We start from the raw sequence: 26,460 nt of genomic DNA, 5'->3' as shown, positions 1-26,460 counted from the left end.
TAGCCTTATTGCATGACTGAGGCAAGCACCGATGACGCTTACACCGCACTAACAATCAAGCTCGCCCATCCTAGAACTTATCAAACTTGTCAAATACATCATCTTTCAATAAAAGAACACAAAAATGCTACTCTCCGAGCGCCGCACCTTTCAAACCTCCCGCGGGTACACCTACTCCTTCATATACGTGCCCCCGCGCGACGCCAAGCCCACCTTCCTCCTCCTGCACGGCTTCCCCTCGCACGCCGACGACTGGGAGCCGCAAATCTCGCGCCTCGCCGCCCGCGGCTACGGCGTCGTCGCACCGGACCTACTCGGCTTCGGCGCCTCCAGCACGCCCAACGCCGTCGCCGCCTACGCGCTGCGCGGCATGAGCGACGACCTCGCCGAGGTGCTGGACCACCTGCAGCTGCCCGCGGTGGTGGCCGTCGCGCACGACCTCGGTGCCAACCTGCTCGGCCGCGCGGCGGCGTACCACCCACGGCACTTCCAAGGCCTAGTCTTCCTGGCGGTAGGCTCGGGGAAGCCGGCGCGGGGCTTTGACGTGGAGGCGATTCAGCGGATGACGGAGGAGGCGGTCGGGTTCGTCATGTTTGGGTACCTCTCGTGGCTGGGCGGCGAGGGGGATCCGCATCGGGTGCTGGAGGAGCATGCCGAGGCGGCGATGAGCCTGCTGTTCGCGGCTGATGGCGGCAGAGTGTGGAACGAATGGTTCCACCCGCTGGGGGCGATGGAGCGGTTCGTCACGGAGGACAGGCGCGTGCCGGTTGGGGTGTGGTACACGCCGGCGATGCAGAAGGCGCACTTGGAGGTGTTCGCGGCGAGGGACGGGTACAAGGGCGCGACGCGCTGGTACCGCATGCTGGTGACCAACGCGTCCCTCGCGGAGGAGGAGGAGGCGCTTGCGGACGCGCGGTTGGAGCAGCCGAGCATCATCGTGGCGGACGCGCAGTCGATGCCGCCGCAACAGGGCATGCTCGCCGAGTGGGTGCCCAACTTGACGGCCAAGGAGGTGAAGAGTGGTCACTGGCTGCACATTGAGTGCGCAGATCAGGTCAATCAGATTATTACAGAGTTTGCCGACTCGTTGTAAATTCAAATGCATAATACTAGAACGAACAGACATCTTCACTCCGTAGCTGGTGTACATGGTTCATAGCGGGACGTTATGCCGACATCGGGCACGGCACGGAATACGACACGAAGTGATGGCAAGACACATCCCCGTGCTATTACTGTCAGCCCAATATATGAAGATCCGTCCGATCTGGAAGCTGGTGTTACCCCTCTTCAGGTGCGGGGGAAGCATCTCGGGCGTCATCAGGCGCCGCTTCCAAGTAACAATCTTGCACATTACCCTCGAACCATTACCTACTTGAGTTTTCACTCTTCTCTTCCCATCACGACTCCCTCCGTCGAAATGGCGTCCCCGTATACGATCAAGTGTAGCGGCATCGTCGCGTACGGGGAGCAAGACTGGGCGTGGGAGGAGCTTCTTACCCGGGAGCCCAAGGAGGATGAGTTTCTCGTGGAGATGATCGCGACCGGCATCTGCCACACGGACATTGCCGGCTACGGTGGAATCTATCCGCGCGTGCTAGGACACGAAGGTTAATTCATCCTCTTCACCTCCTTACCCGCAGTTCTCTAACGTGCAGCACACACGACTAGGAGCCGGTCGTGTAGTCCGCCTCGGAAGCGAAGACCAGCGCCAGAAGTTCGCCGAGGGCGACCTCGTCATCCTGTCCGCCGCCGCGTGCCTCGTCTGCGCCTACTGCAAGACCGGCCACCCCGCCTACTGCGTGTACCACGCGGCCCTCACCAGCGCCGCCGACTCGCCCGACTTTGTGCTCGCGCGCGACCCGTCCCGCGTCGTCGGCGGCGGCTTCTTCGGGCAGTCGAGCTTCGCGAGCCGCGCGCCCGTCAAGGTCTCCTGCGCAGCGAACGTGACCGCGCTGATCCGGGACGCCGCGGAGCTGACGGCGTACGCGCCGCTCGGGTGCGGCATCATGACCGGCGCGGGTGCCATCACGCACGTCGGCCGCTGCGGGCCCGACGACGTGCTCGCCGTGGTCGGGCTCGGCGGCGTCGGGCTGGCCGCCGTGTGCGCCGCCAAGCGTCTCAGCGTGAGGACCGTCATCGCGGTGGACCGGGCGGACTCGCGTGTCCGGCTCGCCGAGTCACTCGGCGCCACGCATGGCCTCGCGGCTCCCGGGGAGGGTGACTTGGCGGCGGCGCTGCGCGGGGCGACGCCGGAGGCGCTGGGCTGCACGCACATCCTGGACGCCACGCCGTCGGTGCAGGTGCTGGGGGAGTGCCTGGAGGCGCTGCGGAGGGGAGGCACGGTGCTGCAGGTCGGGCTGAAGCCGGAGGGGGCGCGGCTGGCGGTTGATCTCCGGGCGCACATGGTCAACGGCCGGCGGCTGGTGGGCGTACTAGAGGGCGACAGGGACCCGGCGGAGGCACTGCCGGAGCTGGTGTCGTGGGTCCGGGACGGGTCGCTGCCGCTGGACAGGCTCCTGAGGCACTTCCCGGCCGGGGAGTTTGCGGCGGCGCGCGCGGGGATGGAGAGCGGCGAGGTCATCAAGAGCGTGCTGGTATGGCAGTGAGATGTGGAATGAAGCTGAAGGCCGACTCGGGGCAGGTCTATCTATCCCTCTCGGCCGAGCGTTCGATTCTAGGTGCGGACAATGGAGCGGAAACGGAAAGGAAATCCACAAGGACAAATTGAAACGAACCTTAATTAGGCTTACTCCTCCACACTTTGCGTGTGGCAGCACTTGATTCATTCATGCATCATAATTTTAAGCTTGTTTTGTTAAACTTGGGTGTGTGACTTCCGGGGTCGATCGTTTGTTTGTTGTTTGCTTGTTCGTAGCAGCTCGCCGAAATCTCGTCAGAGGATTCACACAGCCACAGCCAACTGCGCCACGGTTGATGAACCACAGCGATGCAAATTTTGCCACATCTCACCTCTCATCTCCACGCAGCGCGGTCAGTATTACCGTGTTCAACCTCGTTGCCACCGAGCAGTGCCCGCCCGATACGCCTTGTTGCGTTCCTGTCAATGCGCCGACCGCTCCTTGTCTCGGGTTAACCCAACGATGGCCCTCGTATCGAGAACGTGCTACCCGGCGCCTAGCTGAGGCTGATGCTGGCGTCGCTTGGCAAAGTGGAAATCTTGCACTTCGATTGCTAGCTAGCATGCTCGCTAGGCAGCCTGACATCACCACCCTCTCCGAGACAGGGGCGAGAATGTTGCAGCTCGTTCAGCCTAGCTGATCCATACGTCCGTCGGTCGTTTAGGGATATTCTGCGAGATGATGCACGTCGCACATGCGCAGCCCCTATATATGACGAGGAGGCGCCTGCGTTTGTCGGACGCTCATCGTCCTCGTCCTCACCGCACAAAACATCCGACATGAGCAAAGAACAAGCCCACGAGCTCCAAGAGCAGCACCAACAGCCCCAGCTGGCTTCAAATCAGCCTCAGTTCCAGCAGCCGCAGCCCGACCAGCAGCAGCAAACTGTCCCGACCGAGCCCCAGCCCTCACACAACCACATCCCCAACCCCGAGACCGCAACCGAACACCAACCCCCTAGCTATGAGCAAGCTCGAGGCGCTCCGGTCGGCCAGCCGCCCGCAGACATGGCCCCGGGACAGGCGGCTAGGACGGTGACGCCCTTGAACCAGCTCGGCGACACGCCGCAATACATCGACTGCCCGTTCTGCCACCAGCGCACCAAGACTGTCGTGCGCAAGGAAGGCGGCAGCATGCAGTTGTGAGTTCGCTGTCCATAATGAATAAGCGTCTCAAGAGTGCACATTGACGCTTATATCTTAGTGTTGTTGGTGCTGTTCTCTGCCTCGTCTGCATCTGCCTGACCTGTCTACCCTGTATGCTCCACTGGTTCGAGGATACGGACTGGTTCTGCTCCAAATGCAATACCAAGGTTGCGACGCGCAAGAATGAGGGTGCTATTGAGGTCTTGGGCCCTCCTCAGCTCGTGTACTCTCAGTATGGCCACGGAGCGCCGATGAACGGTCCCCAGCAGCAGCAGCAGCATCAGCAGCCACAGCCAGCCCCTGGCCAACAAGCACAGCAACCCATACCGCAACACCAAGATAGCCTGCAACAGCAGCAGGAGATCCAACCTCAACCCCCCCACACAACGGCAACGGCACAGCATCCAGTGGACGTCAAGAACTAAAGCCTATTCCACGATCACGTCGAGCACCCCGGCATTGACTCTGCATAATATTTACAATGCTTAATACTCATTTGGAACACCAGGTCAACTTGATGTATTTATTAAACAGCACTGGACTCAGAACTTTTATGAGCTAATGCGCCATCACGACCAGCATGCGCCATCGCGGTGGTAGAAGAGGAAGAAATCACAAAAAATGCCACCTCCGATAAATAACATTCCCCGTCCACATTACCTCAGATAAGCCTTTGTCGTCACTTTCACTCAATTAGGACCTGCTTCTCCCTCTTGATCTGCTCGATAAACTCCACGGGGACCTTGAGCGTCTGCGCGGCAATCTCGGGTGGGGTGAGGGCCAGCCACTGGGAGAGGGAGACGTCGGCGACGTGGTCCGACTTGTAGATTTCGATCCACACGAGGTCCTCGTCCTTGGAGGTGTTCTCGATGTAGTGCCTAACGGAGCGGTCAGCATTCCCGGTGGGCAGGTTAAGGGAAAGGAAAAGTGGGGGACGTACCCGGCGTTGGTGGGGAAGACGGCCGTGTCGCCGGCGGAAAAGTCAAAGGTGCGGGCCGCGCCGTTGCCGATGAAGGCGGTGGCCCTAGCCTTGCCCTTGTGGAAGTACAGCCACTCCTCAGCCTATTTATAATCAGTACATGGAATCTTTGTTTTTTTCCTGTCTATTTCCACTTGAAAGATTTCTCTGTTTTTTTTTTTCTTGGAAAGAGGATGGGCGGCAAGCTTACATTTGGGTGCCAGTGAAGCTCGCGCAGGCCGCCCGGCTTGAGCGTCACAAAGGTGGCAGCAATCTCCTTCGAGATGGGAAAGTTGGTCGAGTCAATCTTGTAGAAGGTGCCGCCAGTGCCGCCAATCTTCTCGGGCGGGTGCTGCAGCGTGCGGTAGACGAAGGAGGCGTCGCCGGTGGCCTGCGGGGTGACGGCGCCGGTGACATTCTTGGTGGCGACGGGGGCGTTGAAGATGTACGGGTTGGCGGCGGGGATGTCCTTGAAGGTGGACTCGGGGACGCCAAAGTTCTTGGCAAGTATGTCCTTGGGCGTGGGGAGGGTTAGTGGAAAGGGTGCGGCGGTGAGATGGGGAAGGCATACCCGATCTTGTCAAAGTCGGTCTCGTCAAAGATGAGGAGAAACTCGTTCTCGTCGTCCAGACCCTGCACGGTGTGGGCGACGCCGGGGGGAAAGTACCAGACGTCGCCGTAGCCAATCTCGGTGGCCTGGTAGACGCCGTTCTCGTCGACGGCCGAGACGGTGATTCTGCCGTTGTAGATGATGCCCCATTCCGCCTGCACGTCTCACATCAGCATTCACGTTCTTCCCTTCCTGCCTTTTTCGTTCCGTGAAGGGACAGGTCGGCGGCTTACCACTTTGTGCCAGTGAAGCTCGCGGATGGCGCCCTTCTTCAGGTGCTGCTGGGCGCCGGCGATGTCGTGGCTGGAGGGCAGGTCGGTGACGACCTGCTCGCGGACCCAGCCGCCCTTGAGGATGCGCGTCTTGGAGTCGGAGAAGCTCCACTTGAGGTTGGGCACGATGCCGGCGTCGGTCGACTGCTGGCCGAGGTTGTCCGGGTTCTGCAAGTCGAGCTCCTTGTTGGTGCCGCCTACCTCCGGGTGTGAGGACAGGTCGTTGTGCGCGTTCTCCTTCCGGATACTTGGCAGGATGATTCAAAACATACCTAGGATACGACCGCCCTTGCCGTCCTTGCTGATGGGCTGGCCGAGGGTGAACTGGTCACCGCCGTTGTCGCGCGACTCCACGGACGGCGAGGGGGCGGCGATGGCGGATGCGGCCAGGCCGAGAAGAACGGAAGCGGCGCGCATGGTTCAAGGTACGCAGAAAAGTGAACAATTACGACGTCTGACCTTTTTTTTTCCTTTGATGAAAGAGACGGGCGGACGGGGAAAGTGGGTTGGGCTCATTTATCTGGGCGCCCTCCTCCCTCCCTCCGCTTACACCGACTTACACGTGAACCTTTGTCAACCATCAACAAAGGACAGGACAACGCCCAGTTTGGTCAAGTTTGATTAAGATCTTGGCGAATTCATAGCGCCGTTGACAGAATTAATTTTAACCATGCGCCGTTTTTTTTTTTTTTTTTGGGCACATGTGTTTGTTTTTTTCCTTCTTTTTTTTGGGCCTCGCTTCGCTCGATAATGGCGACATTGAAGCGCGGAATGAGATGTTGCGCGCTACGTGAAATGAAGCTGTCTAGCTAGACAATCCCAATCGTACGGTGCTCATTCGTCGATCCTACTACAAGGTTACATGGATGCGGCATTTCTTCATTTTCCTTTTTGCTTTTCACTGACAGGGCTGCTTGCCCGTTGCAATTCACGCTGGACCGGGAGAGATCTAGGTTAGATCACGCCATGCGGATCGCCAATTGTGTAGGCGCCGGCGGCCAGCGACGCTCGGACACAGAGGCCTTGTCGGCTCGATCCAGGGAAAGAGAGCTCGCAACTGCCGACTGGGGAACTGTGGCTTGCGTTTACCTAATTCGGGACTATGCAGTTCCGGGTTCTTTTTTAAATTATGCTTTTTTTTTAATGCCTGGGGTAAGGGGGGCCATCGGGTCGGTCTGGGGTTGCCAAGTGCCTTCCTGCAAGCCGCCTTACCAGAGGCTTGGGACGGACTGCGCCATCTTGCGCCCCAGCCGGTGCTGAGATGAGATGCTCGATTTAATACTTGGAGATACGTGTATGAGATTCTATTTCAAGTGTTCAACATAAACCACGACAGACTTGCAAAAAAATAGTAAAAAGTCAAAAGAGAGGATATAGTTCCGTCGCCACATCTGCCAAGACGCTGGACAAACGATATCATCTTCACATACCTGTCTAGTCTGCTTTCTCAACCTATACACCATAATGAGAGTCTCACTTCGCCATCGTTCAGCTGCATGTAGATCCCCCCTCTCTTCTCACCAGCATCTCCCTGCTGAGGCCCGTCCTGGCCCTAGCCTCAGCGAGCTCCCGGTGGCTTGCTTTCTTCTCATTGTCTGCCTGCCCGTTGGACCACCGCCATCGTAGTGGCTTTCGTCGCCATCTGCGCTACGCGCAAACGGGAAAGAAATCCAAGACATGCAGCGTCGTGCCTTGCTTCTTTGAGAGTTCGTGTGCGATGGCATCACTCGTTTCCTGGATGCCAGTCGTTGTTGGCGAAGCGAGAGGCCGACGGGAAGGACAATCGGGAGCAAGGTTGAGCAGAGGCAGAGGGGGGAGGGGGAATCAGAGGCAAGGTCGAGCAGAGGTTGACTTTGGATATAAATACCCAGTTAACCTTCTCATATCCTGCTCACTCTCCATCCACCAAGCAAGCAGCCACCGCCTCATTCCTTCTCTAATCTGCTCAGCACACGGCCCAGCCCCCACCACCAACCATGATCTTCTCCAGCATTGCCCTGGCCCTGGCCAGCCAGCTGGTGGCCAAGGCCGCCGCGTCGCCGGCCTCGCTCGCCGCCGCCGGCGTCACTAAGCGCTCGCCGCTGGGCATCAGCCTGCCGCCGCTGATCCCGGCCATCCCCGGCGTCACCGAGCCGCTCAACGACCTGGCGCCGCCGCTGCCCATCCTGCAGCTTCCCACGCCGCCGCTCGACAGCCTGCCCTTCGAGACCAAGTCCATCAAGCCCAAGAAGATTGGCTACATCTGGACCGGTGCTGGTGACAACCACCACAAGGACTTCCTCGCTGCCATCAGTCTTGATGATGTAAGTGCCTTGCCTGTGTGTGGACATTGCATCGTTTCTTGCTGACTTGACCCGTGTAGGATACGTTTGGAGAGTTCATCCACATCACCGACGTGCCCACCAGCGGCAACTCCCCTCACCATCTGGGTACCTCGCTGGACGGCAAGAGTCTTGTTGGAGGCGGTCTCTTGTCGCTGCTCAAGACGCAGGACACTGCCTTCTACTGGGACACCAGCGACCCGTACCACCCCAAGTTCGACCACAGCAACAGAGGCGTGCTCAGCTCTATTGTTGATGAGATCCGAGCCAAGCCTGACGGGTACGACGTTGTGCCATGTCCAAATCCCCTTCACTGTGCTTACATTTCATAGCGGTTTCTTCATCACCTACATGGGAAGCGCCGTTGGAACCTCCCCCGGTCGCCTCGTCGAGACCGACGCTCACGGTAACATCATCCACGAGTGGCCCGAGGATGTCGAGGGCACGGTATGCTTCACCATAAAACACGAACCTGCTCATCAACACGCTAACAATGAGTAGCTCAACATTCTTGGAGAGCAGTTCAGCCCTCACGGCCTGGCTGTCGACTTTGACAAGAACATCATCCTCACCTCGGACTTTGTCGTCCCTCTCACCGTTCTCAAGCCCGTCTCTGCTCTAGGCATCCAGAAGGCCAACACTCTGCGTCTCTGGAGCCTTGACACCCGCAAGATCATTTCCACCATCACCATCCCCGACGTATGTTTTGATGCCGCCCTCATCATCCCTCTTACCGCCTACTAACAACATCTCCAGGGTCAAGGTATCCAGGACGTCAAGTTCATCCCCGGCAACCCCGAGGGCGCCGCCCTCGCCACGTAAGAAGCCTCCCATTGACTACTTGCCGTCCTTGATACTGACACTCCTCCCTCTACAGTGCTGTCAAGAACGGCGAGGTCTGGATCATCTACCCGTTCCGCAAGGATGCCAACGGTAAGCAGGGTGTCGCTGAGCTCCTCTACGACCTCGGCCCCAGGGCCAAAGAGGCGCTCGCCATCTACTCGGACATCTCCGACGACGGGAAGTACGCCTACTTCACCATTACCCTCGGCAACCACGTCGCTGCCCTCGACATCTCGGACCTCAAGAACGTCAAGCGCCTGGACAACCCCGATGAGCAGCAGCCCATCATCGGACCCCACTACGTCAAGATCTCCCCGGACAAGAAGAACCTGCTCGTCTGCGGCTACTTTGTGCAGGCTGGCCAGGTGAGTACAGAGGTATACTGACCCAGCGACCGAAACTAACGTGAATGCAGATCTCGGTCCTCAACACCCCCGGTGACTACAAGGTCCACTGGATTGACATCCTCGACAACGGCTCTCTCAGCTTCAACCGCACCGTTGACTTTGAGACCATCTTCACCCGCACCCGCGGTGGCGCTGTAAGCATACTTCGAGAATATCTATTCCGGAATCCCATGCTAATTCACTCCATAGCGCCCTCACAGTGCCGTCATCTTTGACCTCACGGACCCCAACCACCCCGTCTACTACTAGTCAGACAACGACACACGGGTTTGGCGGGTTTAGAATAGTTCACGACGTTCCCTTCATGTCCATTATTTCTCATAAAAAGAAGGCGCAGCAGCGTTGGTCGCGGGATCCGCCTCCTCGCAACCGTGCTTAGTTACAACCTGCTTTAATTCATAATACAAAACCTGTTCAAAACCCGCACCGCTCCTCCAAGAAGCTGCACAAGTCCCGACGCACCTCCATCCCCAGCACCGTGTGGCCCACATCGTACTCGTGCACGTCCATCTTCCGTATCCCCATCCCGCCCAGCGTCTTCCAGCACGCCTCGTGGTACCACTTCGCCAGGAACTCGTCACTCCTGCCCCGCGCCACCATCACCGGCTGGTCCACCACCGCCCTCCCGCCTTGCTCACCCCGGATGGCATCCAGGCGCGCACGCAGCGGCAAGTAGCCCATCAAGCCAAAAATCCCCGCAAAGCGGCCGGCGTACGAGGAGGCGAGGCCGAGGACAAGAGACAAGGCGCAGCCCTGGCTGAAGCCGCCGACGGCGACGCGCGAGGCCGGGATGCCGCGCGCGGACTCGAGGTGCCGCACGATGGCGAGGATGTACGCGCAGGAGGCCATGATTCCCTCGTAGTCGTCGTCGGTGGCGGGCTCGAGGGCGCGCTCCGGGACGAGGGTCGGGCGGCGGTACCAGGCGCGCACGGGGGGGTCGCCGAAGTAGTCCGCGGTGGGCAGAACCCAGAGCGTGTGGGGGAGCTTGTCGGCGCTCTGGTAGTGCTCAACGAGCTCTGTAAGCGTGTAATGTTAGAACTTGGTTTATTACTAGAAGCTTAGTTGTGAAGGGAGAGAGAGGGGGGTTTGGCTTGCCGCGAAAGGACTCGCCCCGGTCGCTTAGCCCGTGGATGAAGATGACGGCGGACGCCTGCTCGGAGCTGGGCGGTGCGACTTTGGGCTCGATGTATATTGGGTCAGGACGAGGTTCAGCCATTTTGAAGCTTGCAGGCGAGATTTTGCGTGTGTAGAGAGTGATTCAACGTTCGTTTGTAGAGACTGATTTGAAGTTGCGGGGTAGACGAGAGTTGTACGGTATAGGGTAAAGAAAGGGTTTTCATGTTTGCTGTTGCACAAGGCTCTCCCGCTCTGACTAAGACGCTGTGTGGACAGATCTTGGCGGCGAGGAGGAAAGGATTGAAAAAAGTAGTTTATCAAGGTGTTTATAATACACCGGTCTGCTAAAAGAAGTTCACGTTGATGAGGCTAGCTGCGACAGCTGCATCGACTGCACGAGATGGACAGCGAGTATGCTTGGATCACTGCGATAAGCTGGCCTCGGCAGTCACCTCGGGTTCAATGAAACAAGGCCAAATTCCGTCAAAAGTTCGCTAGAATATTCCATGCCATTATTTCTACCTGACGATAACCAATGTTGACTTGCATGAAATAGGATAATCTGCAGGGCGCATCTGCAAATGTCGACCCACAGCTTGACGACTTGCAGGGCGTGCTACATAGAAATGTATAAATCATCCATTACGAACTCCTCAGAACCAACTCTCGAATCACCCACGCCCATCTCATCCAATCCCAACCATCCCATCCCTCCACCATGTCCAAGCTCACCGACTTCAAAGTCCTCTGCTTCGACGTCTACGGCACCCTCATCGACTGGGAGACCGGCATCACCACCGCCCTCGCTCCCCTCTTCGCCGCCTCCTCCCGTCCCGGCCCCCCCCGCGCCGAGCTCCTCTCCGCGCTTCACACCCTCGAAACCGCCCAGCAGCGCCTCACGCCTACCCTCCCCTACCGCGACCTCCCGCCCCCTCCCTCCCTCTCCTCCGCCTTTGGCGCCTCCGTCGGCTCCTGGCCCGCCTTCCCCGACACCGTCGCCGCCCTCCGCCGTCTCTCCTCCTCTGGCTACAAACTGGTCGTGCTGAGCAACACCGACCGCGCCTCCTTCGCCGCCACCAACGCGGGACCCCTAGAGGGGGTCCCGTTCGACCTGGTGCTCACCGCAGAGGACGTGGGCAGCTTCAAGCCGGCGGCGCGCAATTTTGACATCATGCTGAAGGAGGTCGGCGACAAGCTGGGCGTGGGCAGGGAGGGCGTGCTGCAGACGGCGCAAAGCCAGTTCCACGACCACCACCCGGCGCGCGCGAAGGGCGTGCGCAGCTGCTGGATCGCGCGGCAGGGCGCCGTCATGGGGAACATGGACGAGGAGGTGTACGACTGGAAGTTTGTCACGCTGGGCGAGATGGCGGACGCGGTGGAGGCGGAGCGGGCGGTGGTGTCATGAAGCTAGGAGATTTCGTCACCATGTTTTTACTCTTTTATATAATGTCATTGTCTCACGGTAATTTCGAAACTCCACATCCACACCTAATACAACGCATTCATCCTCATCGCGCAGTACTCCTCCACCGTCACCGGGTCGTACCGCTTCGGCCGCTCGGGTCCGTGACACGTCGGCGCGCAGTCCACCACCGTGCCCGGGTCCGCGCCCACGAAGAACGGCATCGAGTAGCGTCTCCTCGTCATCCGCACCCCCGTCCCCTCCTCCCCCGCCTCCTCCGCCGGCGTCCTCACCCTGTGGATCGGCGACCGCAGCTCGTCGTTCGTCCACCGCATCAGCATGTCCCCGACATTCACCACCACCGCGCCCTCCACGCGCGGGACCGCCTTGAAACCGCCGCCGCCGCCGCTCCTGTCCTCCACCTCCAGTCCGCCGACGTCGTCCTGGAAGAGCAGCGTCACCGTGCCAAAGTCGCTGTGCGCGCCCACGCCCTCGGCCAGCCCGCGCGCCTGCAGCGACGCCGCGAACGGCGGGTAGTGCAGCAGCCGTAGCTGGTGGTCGCGGCGCGCGTGGCGCTCCGCGAAGAACTCCGGTGGCAGACCGAGGCCGACGGCCACGGCGGCCAGCAGCCGCTCGCCGAGCGCGCCGCACGCGTCGAAGAAGCGCATGCACGCGTCGCGGAAGCCCGGAAGCGTCGCGGCGGGCGGCCAGATGTTGCGCATCGCGGCGGCGGGGCCGTCAGAGCCCAGGTCGAACGACTCCTTCTGGTCGGGCACCTTGCGGTGCTGCGCGAGCGAGTCCGCGTCGAAGACGTTCTGGGAGACCTTCTCCAGGCCCACGCGCGAGTAGCCTCGGTGGTACCAGCCCTCGGGCGGGTGCGGCGCCTTGTCCTTTTCGCTCTGCGGCAGGTCGAAGAATTTGCGGCTCTGCGAGGGAGGTCAGCATGTCGCGATAGAATACATTTCGGCATAGAACTGTGCTTACCCAAGAGAATGCTTCTTCAATCTCCTCTTCCGGGATGCCGTGGTTTTTGACATATGCCAAGCCTACCTGGCGGAACGCCTTGCAGAGCTGGGCGCCCTGCTCCTCTAGGCTCGAAGCCCCGAGGTCAACAATCGGGAGGTCGTGCACCGAATCACCCATCATCAAAAAGTTTAAAAATGCCTCTTAAATCAAGTAGAGAAAAAAAGTAGAAGCATGTATAAAAATTGGCATTTTTCATGAGCTAGCTCTCAGCGCATGTAAACCTTTATAGCCATTCATAGCCTTGATAACCTTCCAGTTAGTAAGTAGATCATCGGAGAAACAAAGTTCGCCGATGCGCCCCGCAGATGCTCGATGACAAGACTCCGCATCATGTTTGCTTCTTTTATTCTAGCCGCACATGGGCGCCCAATAACATGCGCACACCTGGCTGTGCGATGACTGACACATGCAGCGTTAGCGAATCATGCCTGAAAGCAGCACAGCGCATCGGACATTTCTAAACCGGTCCCTATTCTGCTAATCTCGCCGTGCACACACAACTCGCCGCACGCACTCTACGGTGAAAAGCCTGGGGGAGGGTGTTGCGAGTCTGAGACCTTGATGGAGTCCGTGTAGTACGTCGGCGCGTCGCTGTTCGCCCAGGTGTCCTTGACCGACTGTAGGATGTGCCGGCCATTGAACGTGTTGGAGTCGAGGCTCAGGTTCGGCGCGGGGATGGGTAGGTTGTCGTTGGAGTTGAAGTAGCCGCCGTACGCGTCGTTCCAGTAGTAGCTCTGGAACTCGGTGGCGTTGTCCCACGTCCGGATCGTGTCGCCCGTCTTGTTGGCGACCATCTGGTACACGTTTGCGCCGACGTCCCAGCGGCCCAGGGTGGGCAGGTCCCAGTTGGCCGAGACAGTCGCGATTTCAGAATAGTGGCTGTAGAAGCTGGCGTCCGTGGTGCCGACAAGCTGCGACGGGACCGCGTCGCCGACAAGGATGCCGAGAATGTTGTTTCTAATCGAGTACGACTCGGACTCATCCCACGTCACCAGAACAAGCGTGTTCTGCATAAAGTTGCTGTTTGTCAGAAGCGGTTCGAGGAACCAGCGGCACCACGTTCCGGCCGTCGTGACACTAGAGTCGTGGCCGTCAGATGTCATGTTGGGAGTGATGAACATCCACTGAGGAAGGGCATTGTTCTCCAGGTCCGTGTGGAACGAGGAGCGCGATGTATCAATGTTAGACATGTTCTTGACCCGGGAAAGTCTGTCCGTGGAGTCGGAGACGCTCTTGTGCATAATGGCGGGATTGTGCTTGCGGACGTAATCGTTGCGGCCGCGGCTGTTCTTGTACGAGCTGCCAGTGTAGCCCGTGTAGGGCATGTCTTCCTCGTAATGAGCCCAGGAGATGTTTTTGGACTCGAGCAGGTCAATGACGGTGGCAACCTCCGCGGGAGAGTCGACGACACCATCACCATCGAGACCAAAGTAGTCACCGGCGATACTGGCCATGTAGTTGGGCTGCGATGGGTGGGTTGCCGCAAAATAATTGGTCAGCGTGATGCCCTTGTTGGCCAGCCAGGTGAAGTTGGCTACAGACTGTCAGCATCGTCGTCCAGCACACTCAGCCACGGTTACTTACGATCGCCAAAGGCCTTGTCATAGTTTTGGTTCTCAAAGTAAATGATGACGAAACGATCGAATGCCTTGCCTTTGACACTGCTAGTCTCGACAGTGGCAGCAGCGCTTAGGCCGGCAAGGGCCAGGATCTTCGCAAACAACATGCTGAATAATAAATATGTATCAGAAGCTTGACCTGAACATCACTCGTGTAGATCCTGTTAGCACAAGGTGCGGCAGTCTCGGTATATATGCTTCGAGGCCAAACCTGGCTAATTCAGTTTGGCCAACACTTAGTCTGGTGTGCTAGAGCGACCCTACCCGATGTCAGATCGCCCATTGTCGCAAAACCAGCGGCAAAGGCAAATTTGCGACCTTTTCATGACATTAATAATTGACATTAGTACCACCCGTTCGATAAGTAGTTTTCGCGTGAGCCAATCAAATTGCACTCATTACCGAATGTACCACGCCAGTGTCCCATCATGATCCCCGGGGCGGAGCCGACTAAAACTGAGTGGGAAGGTCGAGGATGTCCGGCACGTGTTTTCTCCCGCACGCAGCAGAGGAGAGGAATCCATGAAAAAATGCCTAACCGCTCAAAGAGACCGAGCCATCGCAACGTGCTGCGTCAACGCGGCCTGAGTGGTGTGCTGCATTTTCAACAAGAATTGGCGTTGCAGCAAGACGGGCCGCCCGGCTGAATGCTGCCATTCTCTGAGAATTGAGACGCGACAGGCGGGAACTCCCAGATAGAATAGAGGAATACGTTATCAGATATCTTGACCAGAGATTCAAGGGTGAGCAGATAAGTGTCGCGTGCCTCATGCCTCAAAGGGTACGGGGATGACAGTCGCCTTCCCAAAGCCTCCTAGTTATCATGCGCCGGCCAGGTCGAGAATAAGCTGGGTTGGGGCAGTGTGGAGGATCTGCGCCACCGTCGCCGTGCCTAGTGGCCCGCCAAAGTGCCTTGGCAGCCAGATTCCGTGCTCGACGGGATGGCGAGCCGAAAATGTGTTTCACGTCTGGGGATGGTGGCTGTAGGATCTCGGGCCCGCGGGTATTGCGGGGATGCCATACGATGGCCATCACGGTGCGGCCCCGTCACACTGCAAAATGGAGCTGAGGGGGCCGAAGGCTGACTCACACCACAGGCTGCGGGAAATTGGGGCAAGATAATCATCTGTCGAGGGATATTGTGCGGCGTCTTGTTGGAGTAAACCGTTCCAGTCCTGCCGCGCCTCGCTTGGTGCCCTCTCATATGTGCAGATGACCAGTAACACCCAGCGAAGGAGACTACTGTCAAAAGTCCACGAACGAGGAAAGCGATGCAGTGCCAGAAGTTGTTGCAGTTTGTTCACGTACAAGGCATCGCCGGTCATATCCATTCCGAATCGGGACCATAACCTGCAAAGATAGAGAACAGTTGCCAGGCGAAGGAGTTCTCTGCTGTGTGCGGACGGGGTATCCGTAGCGCTGGTTCTCGGCATTGACAGCAGGTCGTGCAATAGCGGCGCGAGGTGGAACTGTGGGAAGAGAATATTTGCCCAAAGAGCATCGCCCTCTGTTTCTAGATGGTAATTGATGACTATGCTTATGTTCTCAATACCTTCGCAGACCAGTGAGGCCTGGACGTCATCGGGTAGCTGCGCCGGCTCGGTCGCTTGCCGAGGCGCGATTTCGCTTCGTTGGGAGGACAATATCGCCCTTGGTTGAGGAAATCTTGGCTTGACATCCCGTAGGAAACTAGCTCGCAGGTCAATCCTGTTCGGAGTTAGACTTGATGCACCCACGTATCTTGGAGCCCTTCCTCGGTAACAAACCAGAAGATCATAGTTCGGAGAACTGGCAGATTGTCAATAGCCTGCAGGCCGCCAACGTAGCTCAGTGAGTGGCACAGGCCGTCGAGATGAATATTGACTAGCTCTGGGTCGCTAGTTAAGTTCTAGGGTTGATGAGAGAAAGTTTCTTTCGAAATACAATTAACGATGGAAAGTCTTACCGCATAGGCTGCGAAGGTCAGGATGGCAACAATTGTCTCAATCGTGACTCGCTTGGATGGCTCAGACAGCATGTGGCACAGTGACCTGGTTGCCATTACTGAGTATCTGGCATGCTCTACTGCGCTTGAAGGAGCGCCCCCTGCCTCGTTGTTCATGTGCCAGGCTGAAGTCGAGAGCATCTGTGTAAGAGCCGCAGATCCCCTGAGTAGGTGAAGAAAGCCGATCTCGACCATCGACTTGAACACGACGCACGTTCCCCCATACACTAAGACAAGTCAGTATCTCAAGTACAAGGTTTTCGTTTTGGAGATCTTACAGTGCTGCCAGAGTACTTGGGCGCGTTTTCGCTCCTCTGGGCCCATGAGCTGGAAAATGTCGGCGCCGCCGTGATCAAACGGCGGCGGCCGGGGCGACGCGACGCCATCACAAGTCGGCCGCTGTCTCCCGGCTCGCTGCGATATTAATTGGCCGCTTCCAACCTTTTTCGCATCTCGCGATACCACTTGCAGCCATTCCCCAACGTCCAACTCGTGCGTCAAAGCAAGTCTCGGTGGCGGGGGGTTCTTCCGGCGGTAGTCAGCCTGTGCACGACTACGAACGCGCTTTCGCGTGACCGCGTCGCCTTTGATGTTTTTCCCAGATACGGAGATGAATTCAAAGGCCTGCGATTTGTCTGCCATTGTTGGGCTCCAATCGCAGTCTGAGCAAGCGGGCCATGCATGGTTTCAGATGGTGGAAAGTTTTGGGGACATTGACGAAGGCCGTTTGCTGCTTAGTTGGTTGCCGCAGTGGAGTCGCCCTAGCGGACCGTTGCCATCTGGTGATATTGCTGCTGACTATCAACGTCATATTCATACGTAAATAAATTCATTAAAACTGAACTCAACTATCTGAGACAACTTCTTGTACCTAGAAGACTAGCTCAAAAAATTGAAAATCTCTTCTGCTATCACTCCGGTATGACTCTCCACCGCAAAGTGTCCGGCGTCAATAAGCTTCACTACGGCGTTGGGGAGATCTCTCTTATACGCTTCTGCCCCGGGCGGGATGAAGAACGCGTCGTTCTTGCCCCAAACTGCCAGGAGGGGCACCTGTGAGGACCTGAAGTACTCATGAAACTTTTCATACAAGGGGATGTTGTTTTGGTAGTCTCTGAACAAATCCACCTGGGCCTCTCTGCGCCCCGGTCGCTGCAGCAGGGCGTAGTCGAGCGAGTAGCTCTCCGGCGGAATCACAGCCCCGTCCGGCGTGCCGTTGACATACTGGAACTTTGTGATTTCCAAGCTCAGCATGGCCTCCGCGATCTTGGCCCGGTCGGCGGCGGTGTTGTTGCTGGCCCAGAACTCCTTGACGGGACCCCAAACGTCGCCGAAGCCCTCCACATAGGCGTTTCCGTTCTGCGTGACGATGGCCTCGATGGAGGCGGGCTGCCGGAGGGCAAGCCGAAGGCCGACGGGGGCGCCATAATCGAAGACGTAGATGGAGTACTTGTGGATGGCGAGCGATGCGAGGAATTCTTCAACGACGTCTGCGAGGGAGTCGAACGTGTAGGTGAAGCTCTCGGGCACCTCGGTGAAGCCAAAGCCGGGGATATCGGGGGCAACGACGCGATACTTGGGTGCCAGCAGGGGGATGAGGTGGCGGTACTGGTGAGACGAGGATGGGAAGCCATGTAGAAGCACAATGGTCTTGGAAGGGTTTTGTGGTCCCTGCTCTCGCCAAAATAGATTCACCCTGCTTTTCGGCAGAGTAACGGTTTTGATTTGTATGAGGGACATGTTGTTGGCCGGTGGTGGGTGGAGAGAGCAGCGTGGAATTTGTGTAACTAGCTGCTTGGTGTCAGACTGAACAAACTTGAGAAAACTGGTGTGGGAAAGCCCTCCAATTTATCATTTCCATATCTCCCTACATCCTACTTTACCCTCTACATTATAAATCAACCATAAAATAGCCGAAACATTATTAATAGTGAAGCCAGATGTTCGAGTATTCCGGCTACGCAAACCAGTGCGATTCCAAACGGCCCCACAATTTTCCCAAAAGAGGCAATGCTGCTTTGGCGTCAATCAATGCTTGGCGGGGCATTTCAGTAGCGATCTATAGTGGGCTGCCCAGGTAATTCGGCAAGGTCAAGAAGTACGCTGTACGCTTGGCAAAGCAATTCGTATACTAAACCGTGCAGAAACTAACTCCCGAATTACTGTCTACTTTACTCCAAGCCAGTGCTACTCTATCTTTCACTCGTCTTCATATTATCATAAACGTCCCGAGTTTCTATTTTCTGCGACGTAGGCAACTACATTAGCAGTGTCAGTTGATAAGGCTCTTTAAGACGATTGACATTGTACATATGTATTTGACTTATCATTCTCTGATTTATGTACTACGCCAATCGAAAATTTATACCTGGGGTGTTGTTAGGTGACCTTCTTGAAAGTGACGGTATAAACGTTAGTACCGTCCGAGTTATCCCCCATTTGCCTTTTGCTGCCCTCAACCCGGACGGCAGCAGCGTTGAAGGTACAGATCATGAACTCTCATCGATGGCTGATCACACGGACTCTCCCGTCGCGGACCTCATCGTCTTAAGCTACGACCAGGATGCGCCTGGCCTGTGTCGAGCGGGCTTCTTCTGCCTCGACCTCAGGACAGTTGACGAGCTCTTGGTAGTGGCGCGGGAATATTTCGCAAAGCCTCTCAAGGAGAATTCCAAGGATATGTATAAGATTAACGATGCTTTCAAGGTCTGCGGGTATGCCCTAGTGACATGTACCGCTTCTAAAAGTACGACTAACTGGGTCGTCTAACTACAAACCCCTCGGCCTAGACCATGGCAACGTCGAAAATTGGAACGCTGGCACATCAATACCTGCTACTCTGTACTCTTCTTCCTGCGACCCAATAACAACGCCAGCTTTACGGACTCGGAGGGCGTGTCCTGGAGGGCCGTCGACTGGCTAAGCAACTGGTTTGACAACCCATCGCCGCAGCCACAGAGAGCAGCAGGAGTCAGCTATGTCGACAGGTAAATATTATGTAAAAGAAATCACTATAGACTATAGTAGCTTACTTTATCTAGTCTAAGATACAGGCAGATGACCTTCTTTAGTTGTTTAGGAATTCAAAATTAGATGCTCCTGTTGGTTCACTGCTTGTAGCAAACCCTGGCTTAATGCTTCCCGTCGAGTACGTGATTTGAGTGGGCAGGTACCTCGTCCGGCCCCCAGAACCATCGACTTCCTTCAGTAGACCCTTTTCACGGATAGAATCGGTGGTTGGATGTGGTAAATGTGCAACTCGGTCTGCCTCAAACATCCCAAGAGATTGCACCCACATTGCCACACGGCTCAGGTTGACGTGAACACGATAGCTGCCGCCTTGTGTTGCGCGGCGACGTAGGGCCACTACAATCCCCGCGGCTCCCAATATGGCAGCGAGGTAGTCATTCAAGAGATATGTGGGTGGGAGAGAAGGTCGACCATCCGATCGGAGTGAGCCTTCTTCGTGCGCAAACCCCGTTGCTGAGCAGGCGAGCTGGTCGAAACCACCTCGTTGTTGCCAAGGCCCTTCCTTGCCCCATCCGTGAAAGTCGCAGTACACCAGGCCTGGGCGTGCTTGTATGAGCTCGGCAGGGCCGTAGCCTTTCGTGTCCAGCGAGAGGTAACTCGAGACGTAGACGTCAGCGCCGCGAAGGACCTCCCAGAACTTGGCCCGATCTGCCTCATCGTCGAGATTGCAAAATGCAGATCGCTTGCCGAGTGCGGTCTCAGTAACCATGGCGCGCGGGTCCATATGATCTGGTGAGCTCATGAGAAGATTTTGTGCGCCATGTTCGCAGCAGATTCGTCCAGCCATTGGACCTGCGATAACATGAGTGTTGTCCAGTATGCGCACCCCTTCAAGAGGCTTCCCCATGGAGGAGTCCAAAACAGGGGGCAGAGGCTCGGGTTGACTCTCTCCAATCTTTTCTATTTCAATGACTGGACTTCCCTCGAGAAAAGGGAATTGTGGCGATTTGCGCCACTCTTCACGGGTTCTAACCGCGATGCACGTGCCGCCTAGAGAGGCGATGCGCTCTTCTAGTTCGAAAGCATCCCATTGGGCGATAGCCGTAGCGAAGCTGTCGGTTTCAAACGGGCAATCGAGCACTCTCAGGTTGATATCTCGTAAGTGAGGATAGCTGTTGAGGAGGAAAACAAATCTGTCGTCCTTGGCTCTGTAGAAGTTGGAGGTACTGAGCAACTTGGGATCTTCAAATAGCCGATGGGTAGAAACACCGTTTATAGTCGTCATGAAGACGGCCATTAGCTGAGGAATCGCTGTGGCAACAGAAACCCCAATCGCTTCCTTGACGCCTGTCCGCTGCTGCCACAATGCAGCCATGGAAGTACCCAGCGCTGCCAGCGCCGTGGCAGCAGCATCACCCAAGCGGTGCGGGCTCGGCACAATAGGGTCATTGCCATGGATCTGCACGTCCCAGGATGGTTCAATGCCTAGCTGGCTGAGTAAGTCGAGGTATATATCTTGACTGCATGGAAACTTGGTAGGTTGAGGAGAAGCCATGATGTATGGATGTATTGCAGTGAGAGCGTGCTTGTTTTGTTATTGCATAAAATTGCGAGATGAAATGGTCGAATAAACAAGGCAGGAACGGGGTTCGCTGGAGCATTAAAGAGTCCTTAACGTTGGACAAGGCCTCTATTAAATAGTATATTCTCTTCTATAATTACCACCCAATGGAGACACAGCGAGAAGCAAGAAGCATCTGGACATTAAGCACACCGCAGAGGCGTCAACTACCGAATTTGGTAACGTTGGTTAAGTAAATTCGCCGAGAGGCACTTGCTAATAATAGGGCCTTGTGGAGATGCTGCGCGGGGCGGCTTAAAATCGCCGCAGGGCGGCTTAAAATCGCCACGGCGAAGCTTAAAATCGCCGCGGGGAATTCCTGGTTTCTGCCTTTAAACCCGTGGTGATTCTGGGTTTTTTTCTCCCAACGCACAATACCGAACAATCATCGATACAACTAGGTTTATTGAGGCAGTCTTTCATAGCCGAGACTGTATTCGGCGTTTAAGCGCTCACGAACAACCCTTACCACCACGCCTACGCGGCGAGGTGCTGCCGAGAGTGATCCCCGCAGACATGGCCGACAAGGGACAGCCGAAGGCGAAGCTCGCCCGAGCTTGTACTGCGTGTTATCAGAAAAAGGTAGCCCTCGGGATTTCTGCGCTCCATGTCTAGTTTCTGCTAACATTGGTGTTGCCAGATCCGATGCAATGTGACCTCCAAGAAGCCATGTTCAAGTTGCGAATTACGCAGTAGCGCTTGCGTGTACGCAGTGTTAATCTTGCTTTATAAGCCAGTCTAAGCTGACACATTGTCAGATTACGGTCTCGAAAACGCAAGCACAGTCATTTTCTTCACCATACAGGCCAAGTTGAAGGCGTCTCTGAACCCCCCCTGCTGTCCATTACACCTGAGCCCTCCAGCATAAGACGAAACAGCCATGCTCCAGGTACACAGCATGACTTTGAGTCATACTCGCCAGGCAGTTCGGCATGTTCCCCTGACGAGCCTGTACTTGCCCAAGTCGATTATGAAAACTACTATGGCGGGCCGGTGCTTCAGCAGCAGCAAAACCGAGACCAGGACATGCAATGCCGTGATCCGGGGGTCAACCAGGTAAACATGGCTGTACTCCGATTATACAACGCCTTTGATCTTCCCTCCGCGGCGTTTCAAAATTCTTTAATCGACAATTTTATGACCCATGTCCACCCGCTGATGCCGATCGTCGACATGAAGAGTGTCAATTCGAGAAGAGGATACTCGCCACCAGTTGCACTACTGAAAGCAGTCCTACTTGCTGGAGCCCGGACAACTGATGCAAAGCTCCCATTTTCATGCGAGCAATATTACACCGCCGTCAAAGCTCTACTGATGTCTGGCTACGAAAAGAACCCTATCACCTTAATGATCGTCGCTTGCTTGTTAGGCTGGCACAATCAATCCAGTCTTTACAATGTCAATATAGATTCCAGCAGTGCCTGGCTCCGCTTTGCATCGAACATTGCGTATCAGGTAGGCCTACACAGAGAGCCCAAGACCAACATCAATACAGGCTACAAACGCAGACTGTGGTGGACATTGGTGGTATGTACCTTCCTCTATCTCGGAGTTTTAAGCTGATCCAACAGGCTCGAGATTGTCTTGTGTCAGCCGGTCAAGGCAGACCACGGATATTCAACCTAGCAGACAGCGACATTAAGCCTATCTCGACTGAGGATTTTGGAACCGATGGACAACATGCCGCAGTCTTTGTTGCCTATGTCAGAGTGTGTCTCATCCTAGGCGATCTCTGCGAATCCTACAGACGAAGAGAAATGTCAACACTACAACGAGACAGCATTAGGAACCGACTCTTCTGGTGGCTAAAGGAGCTTCCGCAAGAGATGCAGCACTTAGGGTCCTCCACCCATGCCTCATTCGATAACCGATTCGAGAGACAACTCTTTGTCATTTATTTTGCAGCAGTGACAATTCTCTACCGGAGCGACTTGTCTAAGCAGATGGCGCATCCTACTTCACTAATCGCATCGTCATTTTTAGTTTCTTTACTTGAAGATTTCCTTTCCAGAGACGAAGTTCAGCGGCTCCCTACAATGTTTACATTCTACGCCGTTTCAGCGGCCGTGCCTCAACTTGTGGCTACGCGACATCCGAAACTCAAGCCTGCCGCAGAGAACGACCTGGCAGTTCTTTCACAGTTTTTACTGGCACTCTCCAAAAGATGGCCGACCTCTGCGAGTGCACAGAAGCTATTCGAAGCCTTCAAAACATCAGAACCTGCAATTCAAGACGCTCATATATCCTTCGAGACATTCTCAGGTCATGAGAAGCTTCTTTTCGATAATTTTGATCTTTCTGCCTGCAGATACTCGTCGCTGCTAGCAGATTCTGGCGCGCATTCGTCAAGCACTGTGAAACCAACAAACATCGTACAAGATGCCGGTTCCCTCCCTACACCACTCTCTACAACCGTTGCGAACATACTCCGCGAAACAGACCCAGATTCAGACCTACTGCAGATGAGCTTTCTGCCTACGGAACAGCACACTAGTACCTGGGAATGGCCTCCGGATAATCTAAACGATAACTTTGCAGTTGAGTTCTCTAAAGCGATGGGAAGCTGGCTTTATCCACCATATGCTTGGGACTTCGCACCGGTACAAGGGTTGGATATGTAACTATTTTTGCATGGTTGGGTATTTTTTGGAATGTATATCTCGAACGAAAACGTCTGTCTGTCCGTCCATGCCGGCGAGTGTATACGGGGAACACTAGATAGCACTATAGGACCAACGCCACGGTCGAGGTAGAAACATTAGACCTCAGCGCCCACAGGGAAGTCATAAATAAGCCCTCCTCAATCCGCAATAGAGATAGGGGACGTCGCATGCCCAAGATGCCTAAAATTGCCCAGAGAATTATCGGTACTTGTTTGCTCTAAGCGAAAACCCCCGCGGCGATTTTTGAACCCCATAGGATAATTTCCCCTAGCCTCCATTACCCCAGATTGGCGGAGCCTGGGGAATATGGGGAGATGGCTGTGGGGAGACCAACGAGACCGGATATGATTCGCAAGGCACAATAGGTGGCGAGGAAGCAAGATGCCCATTATATATTGAGGAGAACGCCTTCTCAGTCACGATGGTTCTTTTTTTTTTCACTTGGCAATCGTGCAAAATCCACTGTCATCATGGCAACTCTAGATAAGTCTGAAGTCATCACTGCTGAAACGCTAGAGAACCCTAGGATGGCAGACGAGGCAGGCCTCCAAAAGACAGATACCATTGACACAGTCCACGGCGACGAGGCAGCGATTGTCCTGGCCACCTACCATGGTGAGCTCACTTGGGACGATGACGAAGAAAAACGCGTCAAAAGGAAGATTGATCGGCGTTTACTCCCTATCCTTTGTATTACGTATGGTTTGCAAGTACGTCTCCGAGCTTCCAAACAGTCGCTGACCCTCGGCACCGGAGTAACTCACTCTAACTCTACCAGTACTACGACAAGACGATGCTGTCACAAGCGGTAAGCACAAAGCCTTCCAAACCGAATCCGTTTCTGACACCCGGGACGTACAGGCGCTGTTCGGACTTCGCAACGATCTCGGGCTGGAAACGGGAAATCGGTTTTCATTCTGCGCCTCCATCTTCTACTTGGGATTCATCGTCGGAGCATATCCTGCCATTGTTTTGGCCCAGCGCTTCCCTATCGAGCGTGTTGCTTCGGGCATCGTCCTTGTTTGGGGGATATGCTTGACCTGCACAGCTGCCTGCCACAACTGGCAGTCCTTTTATGCGCAGCGGTTCTTTTTGGGACTCTTAGAATCCGGAGTCAGCCCAATGTTCATGATGGTCGTCGGCCAATTCTACAAGAAGGATGAGCAGGCTCTTCGAATGGGGTTGGTTCGCTCTACAAATGTCACCAATAAGCCTCCCGCTGACCTTCTGTTTCCACTAGAGCTTGGTGGTGTGCTACAGGATACATCTCGACTGTTTCCCCTCTCATCAATGTATGTGCATCAGAACCCCTGGGTCAAAACCGTGGCTACCCAGCACCTTCTCTATCATAAGGAAGAACAAGAGTGTATGGACGATACTGACTTTCAACCTAGTACGGCCTTGGACACATCACCGGGTCCCTCGCTCCCTGGCGATATATGTACATCGTCGCAGGAATGATCACAATCCTGTGGTCCACCGTCATCTTCTTCTTCATGCCGCCGGATCCGGTTCACGGACGCAATTTGAATAAGCGAGAACGATACATCGCCGTCGCCCGCCTGAGAACGAACAACTCCGGTGTCCGGAGCAAGCACTTCAAGAAGGAACAACTTTATGAACTGCTCATCGACTTGAAGTTCTGGCTTGTCTTCTGCATCACGTTCCTGATTATGTGGGCAAACGGCCCGGCTTCTACCTTTATACCAACCATCATCCACGGCTTTGGCTTTGGCACGTTGACTTCTCTACTGTTGGTGATGCCCGCGGGGGCGATCATGTGAGTAATCCTGGAGTATATCACCAGTGTCGTAGCCCCTCACTAACCGTGGGTGTTTCCTCGAGATAGCGGTACCCTTCAGCTAGCAGCTTGTTATACTGCCTACAAGGTCCCGAATTCAAGGTCCTACCTAGTTGTCATCTGCGAATTGGGCACAATCTTGTCCTGCCTTCTCTTGTGGCTGCTTCCGACACAACAACTTGGAGGTCTCTTGTTTGCGTCATACATCCTAGCCGCCAACAGCGCCGGCTATGCCGTGCTTATGGGCATGCAGCTGGCCAACACGGCTGGGTATACAAAGCGATCGCTTGCCTCATCTAGCGTCTTTGTGGGCTACTCTGCTGGTAAGCAACGATGCCATCCCACTCGTATCTCCTTACTCCACAACCACTATAGCGATCATCATGTCTCCGTATACCTCAGCTAAGGACCCTTCACTGGGTGTAGGCAACGTCGTTGGGCCCCTCTTGTTCACAGCCACGGACGCACCAAGATATCCTCACGGATTTATCGCAGTCTTCGCCTCTGCCTGCGCCACAGTTGTTTTGGTAATTGTCTATCGCTTGTTCTGTGCGTGGGAGAACAAGAAGCGTGACGAGGCTGGAATCATGGAAGGTTATGAGCATGCCTACGACGACGATTTTACGGACCGCACGGTACGTCTTGTCCAACCGTGTGACTCTACTAATAGTGGCTAACCTATGACTTATAGAATAAGCAGTTCAGATACATCTACTAGAAGGTCTGGATTGTGATAGGGTTTTCCATCTTTCATCCCATTCTATGCCCTGTGTTTGGCAGGGCATTAGTGTCCCGGACTGCAATAGATAGTTGTTATTAAAAAGAGTAACAAAGAAGACCGCACCAACAATGACTTGCTACTGGCAATGGAGGTCGCTCACAGTGGACTCCCTAGACGTTTAAGCCCACTCACATTCCATATAGGATAGTATAATTACTACCTACTATTAATATTCTGAATAGAAGAGTTAATGCCAAGCTACCACTCCCTATGTGGCCGGGGCGAGAATTAGTGCGGCGATTAGGTGTTTATAGCGGTTGATGCTAGCTGGGGAGGCCT

The 26,460-nt window shown here is 55.5% G+C and overlaps 14 protein-coding genes across 14 annotated transcripts; 7 read left to right on the top strand and 7 right to left on the bottom strand.

Moving 5' to 3' along the window:
• Window positions 1–124: 124 nt before the first annotated feature.
• ISF_08055 (Epoxide hydrolase-like protein) lies at window positions 125–1,093 on the top strand (the record flags this gene model as incomplete). The annotated part of the gene is made up of 1 exon (XM_018851658.1): window positions 125–1,093. One exon carries the CDS (start codon window positions 125–127, stop codon window positions 1,091–1,093), a length of 969 nt encoding a protein of 322 aa, XP_018701144.1.
• A 327-nt stretch (window positions 1,094–1,420) lies between these two features.
• Window positions 1,421–2,609, top strand: ISF_08054 (Alcohol dehydrogenase superfamily, zinc-type; the record flags this gene model as incomplete). The annotated part of the gene is made up of 2 exons (XM_018851657.1): window positions 1,421–1,610; window positions 1,672–2,609. The coding sequence occupies 2 exons, from the start codon at window positions 1,421–1,423 to the stop codon at window positions 2,607–2,609; spliced, it is 1,128 nt and encodes a 375-aa protein (XP_018701143.1).
• Window positions 2,610–3,421: 812 nt separating this feature from the next.
• ISF_08053 (LPS-induced tumor necrosis factor alpha factor) lies at window positions 3,422–4,212 on the top strand (the record flags this gene model as incomplete). Its single annotated transcript, XM_018851656.1, has 2 exons — window positions 3,422–3,783; window positions 3,846–4,212. 2 exons carry the CDS (start codon window positions 3,422–3,424, stop codon window positions 4,210–4,212), a joined length of 729 nt encoding a protein of 242 aa, XP_018701142.1.
• Window positions 4,213–4,472: 260 nt separating this feature from the next.
• ISF_08052 (Bicupin, oxalate decarboxylase/oxidase) lies at window positions 4,473–6,044 on the bottom strand (the record flags this gene model as incomplete). The annotated part of the gene is made up of 6 exons (XM_018851655.1): window positions 4,473–4,665; window positions 4,728–4,849; window positions 4,957–5,321; window positions 5,378–5,510; window positions 5,589–5,824; window positions 5,900–6,044. The coding sequence occupies 6 exons, from the start codon at window positions 6,042–6,044 to the stop codon at window positions 4,473–4,475; spliced, it is 1,194 nt and encodes a 397-aa protein (XP_018701141.1).
• Window positions 6,045–7,603: 1,559 nt separating this feature from the next.
• On the top strand, window positions 7,604–9,447 carry ISF_08051 (selenium-binding protein; the record flags this gene model as incomplete). Its single annotated transcript, XM_018851654.1, has 8 exons — window positions 7,604–7,930; window positions 7,990–8,228; window positions 8,281–8,395; window positions 8,450–8,647; window positions 8,705–8,766; window positions 8,826–9,156; window positions 9,207–9,332; window positions 9,388–9,447. The coding sequence occupies 8 exons, from the start codon at window positions 7,604–7,606 to the stop codon at window positions 9,445–9,447; spliced, it is 1,458 nt and encodes a 485-aa protein (XP_018701140.1).
• A 165-nt stretch (window positions 9,448–9,612) lies between these two features.
• Window positions 9,613–10,414, bottom strand: ISF_08050 (acyl-protein thioesterase 1; the record flags this gene model as incomplete). Its single annotated transcript, XM_018851653.1, has 2 exons — window positions 9,613–10,212; window positions 10,250–10,414. The coding sequence occupies 2 exons, from the start codon at window positions 10,412–10,414 to the stop codon at window positions 9,613–9,615; spliced, it is 765 nt and encodes a 254-aa protein (XP_018701139.1).
• A 618-nt stretch (window positions 10,415–11,032) lies between these two features.
• Window positions 11,033–11,719, top strand: ISF_08049 (HAD-like domain protein; the record flags this gene model as incomplete). Its single annotated transcript, XM_018851652.1, has 1 exon — window positions 11,033–11,719. One exon carries the CDS (start codon window positions 11,033–11,035, stop codon window positions 11,717–11,719), a length of 687 nt encoding a protein of 228 aa, XP_018701138.1.
• An 83-nt stretch (window positions 11,720–11,802) lies between these two features.
• On the bottom strand, window positions 11,803–12,859 carry ISF_08048 (Oxoglutarate/iron-dependent oxygenase; the record flags this gene model as incomplete). The annotated part of the gene is made up of 2 exons (XM_018851651.1): window positions 11,803–12,642; window positions 12,701–12,859. The coding sequence occupies 2 exons, from the start codon at window positions 12,857–12,859 to the stop codon at window positions 11,803–11,805; spliced, it is 999 nt and encodes a 332-aa protein (XP_018701137.1).
• A 398-nt stretch (window positions 12,860–13,257) lies between these two features.
• ISF_08047 (Phosphoesterase family) lies at window positions 13,258–14,468 on the bottom strand (the record flags this gene model as incomplete). The annotated part of the gene is made up of 2 exons (XM_018851650.1): window positions 13,258–14,276; window positions 14,327–14,468. 2 exons carry the CDS (start codon window positions 14,466–14,468, stop codon window positions 13,258–13,260), a joined length of 1,161 nt encoding a protein of 386 aa, XP_018701136.1.
• A 1,610-nt stretch (window positions 14,469–16,078) lies between these two features.
• ISF_08046 (hypothetical protein) lies at window positions 16,079–16,987 on the bottom strand (the record flags this gene model as incomplete). The annotated part of the gene is made up of 3 exons (XM_018851649.1): window positions 16,079–16,249; window positions 16,307–16,572; window positions 16,624–16,987. 3 exons carry the CDS (start codon window positions 16,985–16,987, stop codon window positions 16,079–16,081), a joined length of 801 nt encoding a protein of 266 aa, XP_018701135.1.
• Window positions 16,988–17,224: 237 nt separating this feature from the next.
• Window positions 17,225–18,085, bottom strand: ISF_08045 (Epoxide hydrolase-like protein; the record flags this gene model as incomplete). The annotated part of the gene is made up of 1 exon (XM_018851648.1): window positions 17,225–18,085. One exon carries the CDS (start codon window positions 18,083–18,085, stop codon window positions 17,225–17,227), a length of 861 nt encoding a protein of 286 aa, XP_018701134.1.
• A 765-nt stretch (window positions 18,086–18,850) lies between these two features.
• Window positions 18,851–19,336, top strand: ISF_08044 (hypothetical protein; the record flags this gene model as incomplete). The annotated part of the gene is made up of 2 exons (XM_018851647.1): window positions 18,851–19,059; window positions 19,135–19,336. 2 exons carry the CDS (start codon window positions 18,851–18,853, stop codon window positions 19,334–19,336), a joined length of 411 nt encoding a protein of 136 aa, XP_018701133.1.
• Window positions 19,337–19,412: 76 nt separating this feature from the next.
• On the bottom strand, window positions 19,413–20,870 carry ISF_08043 (CoA-transferase family III domain protein; the record flags this gene model as incomplete). The annotated part of the gene is made up of 1 exon (XM_018851646.1): window positions 19,413–20,870. The coding sequence occupies one exon, from the start codon at window positions 20,868–20,870 to the stop codon at window positions 19,413–19,415; it is 1,458 nt and encodes a 485-aa protein (XP_018701132.1).
• A 3,199-nt stretch (window positions 20,871–24,069) lies between these two features.
• Window positions 24,070–26,118, top strand: ISF_08042 (MFS transporter; the record flags this gene model as incomplete). The annotated part of the gene is made up of 8 exons (XM_018851645.1): window positions 24,070–24,309; window positions 24,378–24,407; window positions 24,461–24,780; window positions 24,840–24,891; window positions 24,994–25,379; window positions 25,503–25,723; window positions 25,776–26,035; window positions 26,092–26,118. 8 exons carry the CDS (start codon window positions 24,070–24,072, stop codon window positions 26,116–26,118), a joined length of 1,536 nt encoding a protein of 511 aa, XP_018701131.1.
• Window positions 26,119–26,460: the final 342 nt, after the last annotated feature.

This window comes from Cordyceps fumosorosea (genome assembly GCF_001636725.1).
Source record: "Cordyceps fumosorosea ARSEF 2679 chromosome Unknown scaffold_26, whole genome shotgun sequence".
Lineage (NCBI taxonomy): Eukaryota > Fungi > Ascomycota > Sordariomycetes > Hypocreales > Cordycipitaceae > Cordyceps > Cordyceps fumosorosea.
Note: the sequence above shows the minus strand (reverse complement) of the source record. Positions and strands in the feature narration are given on the sequence as shown.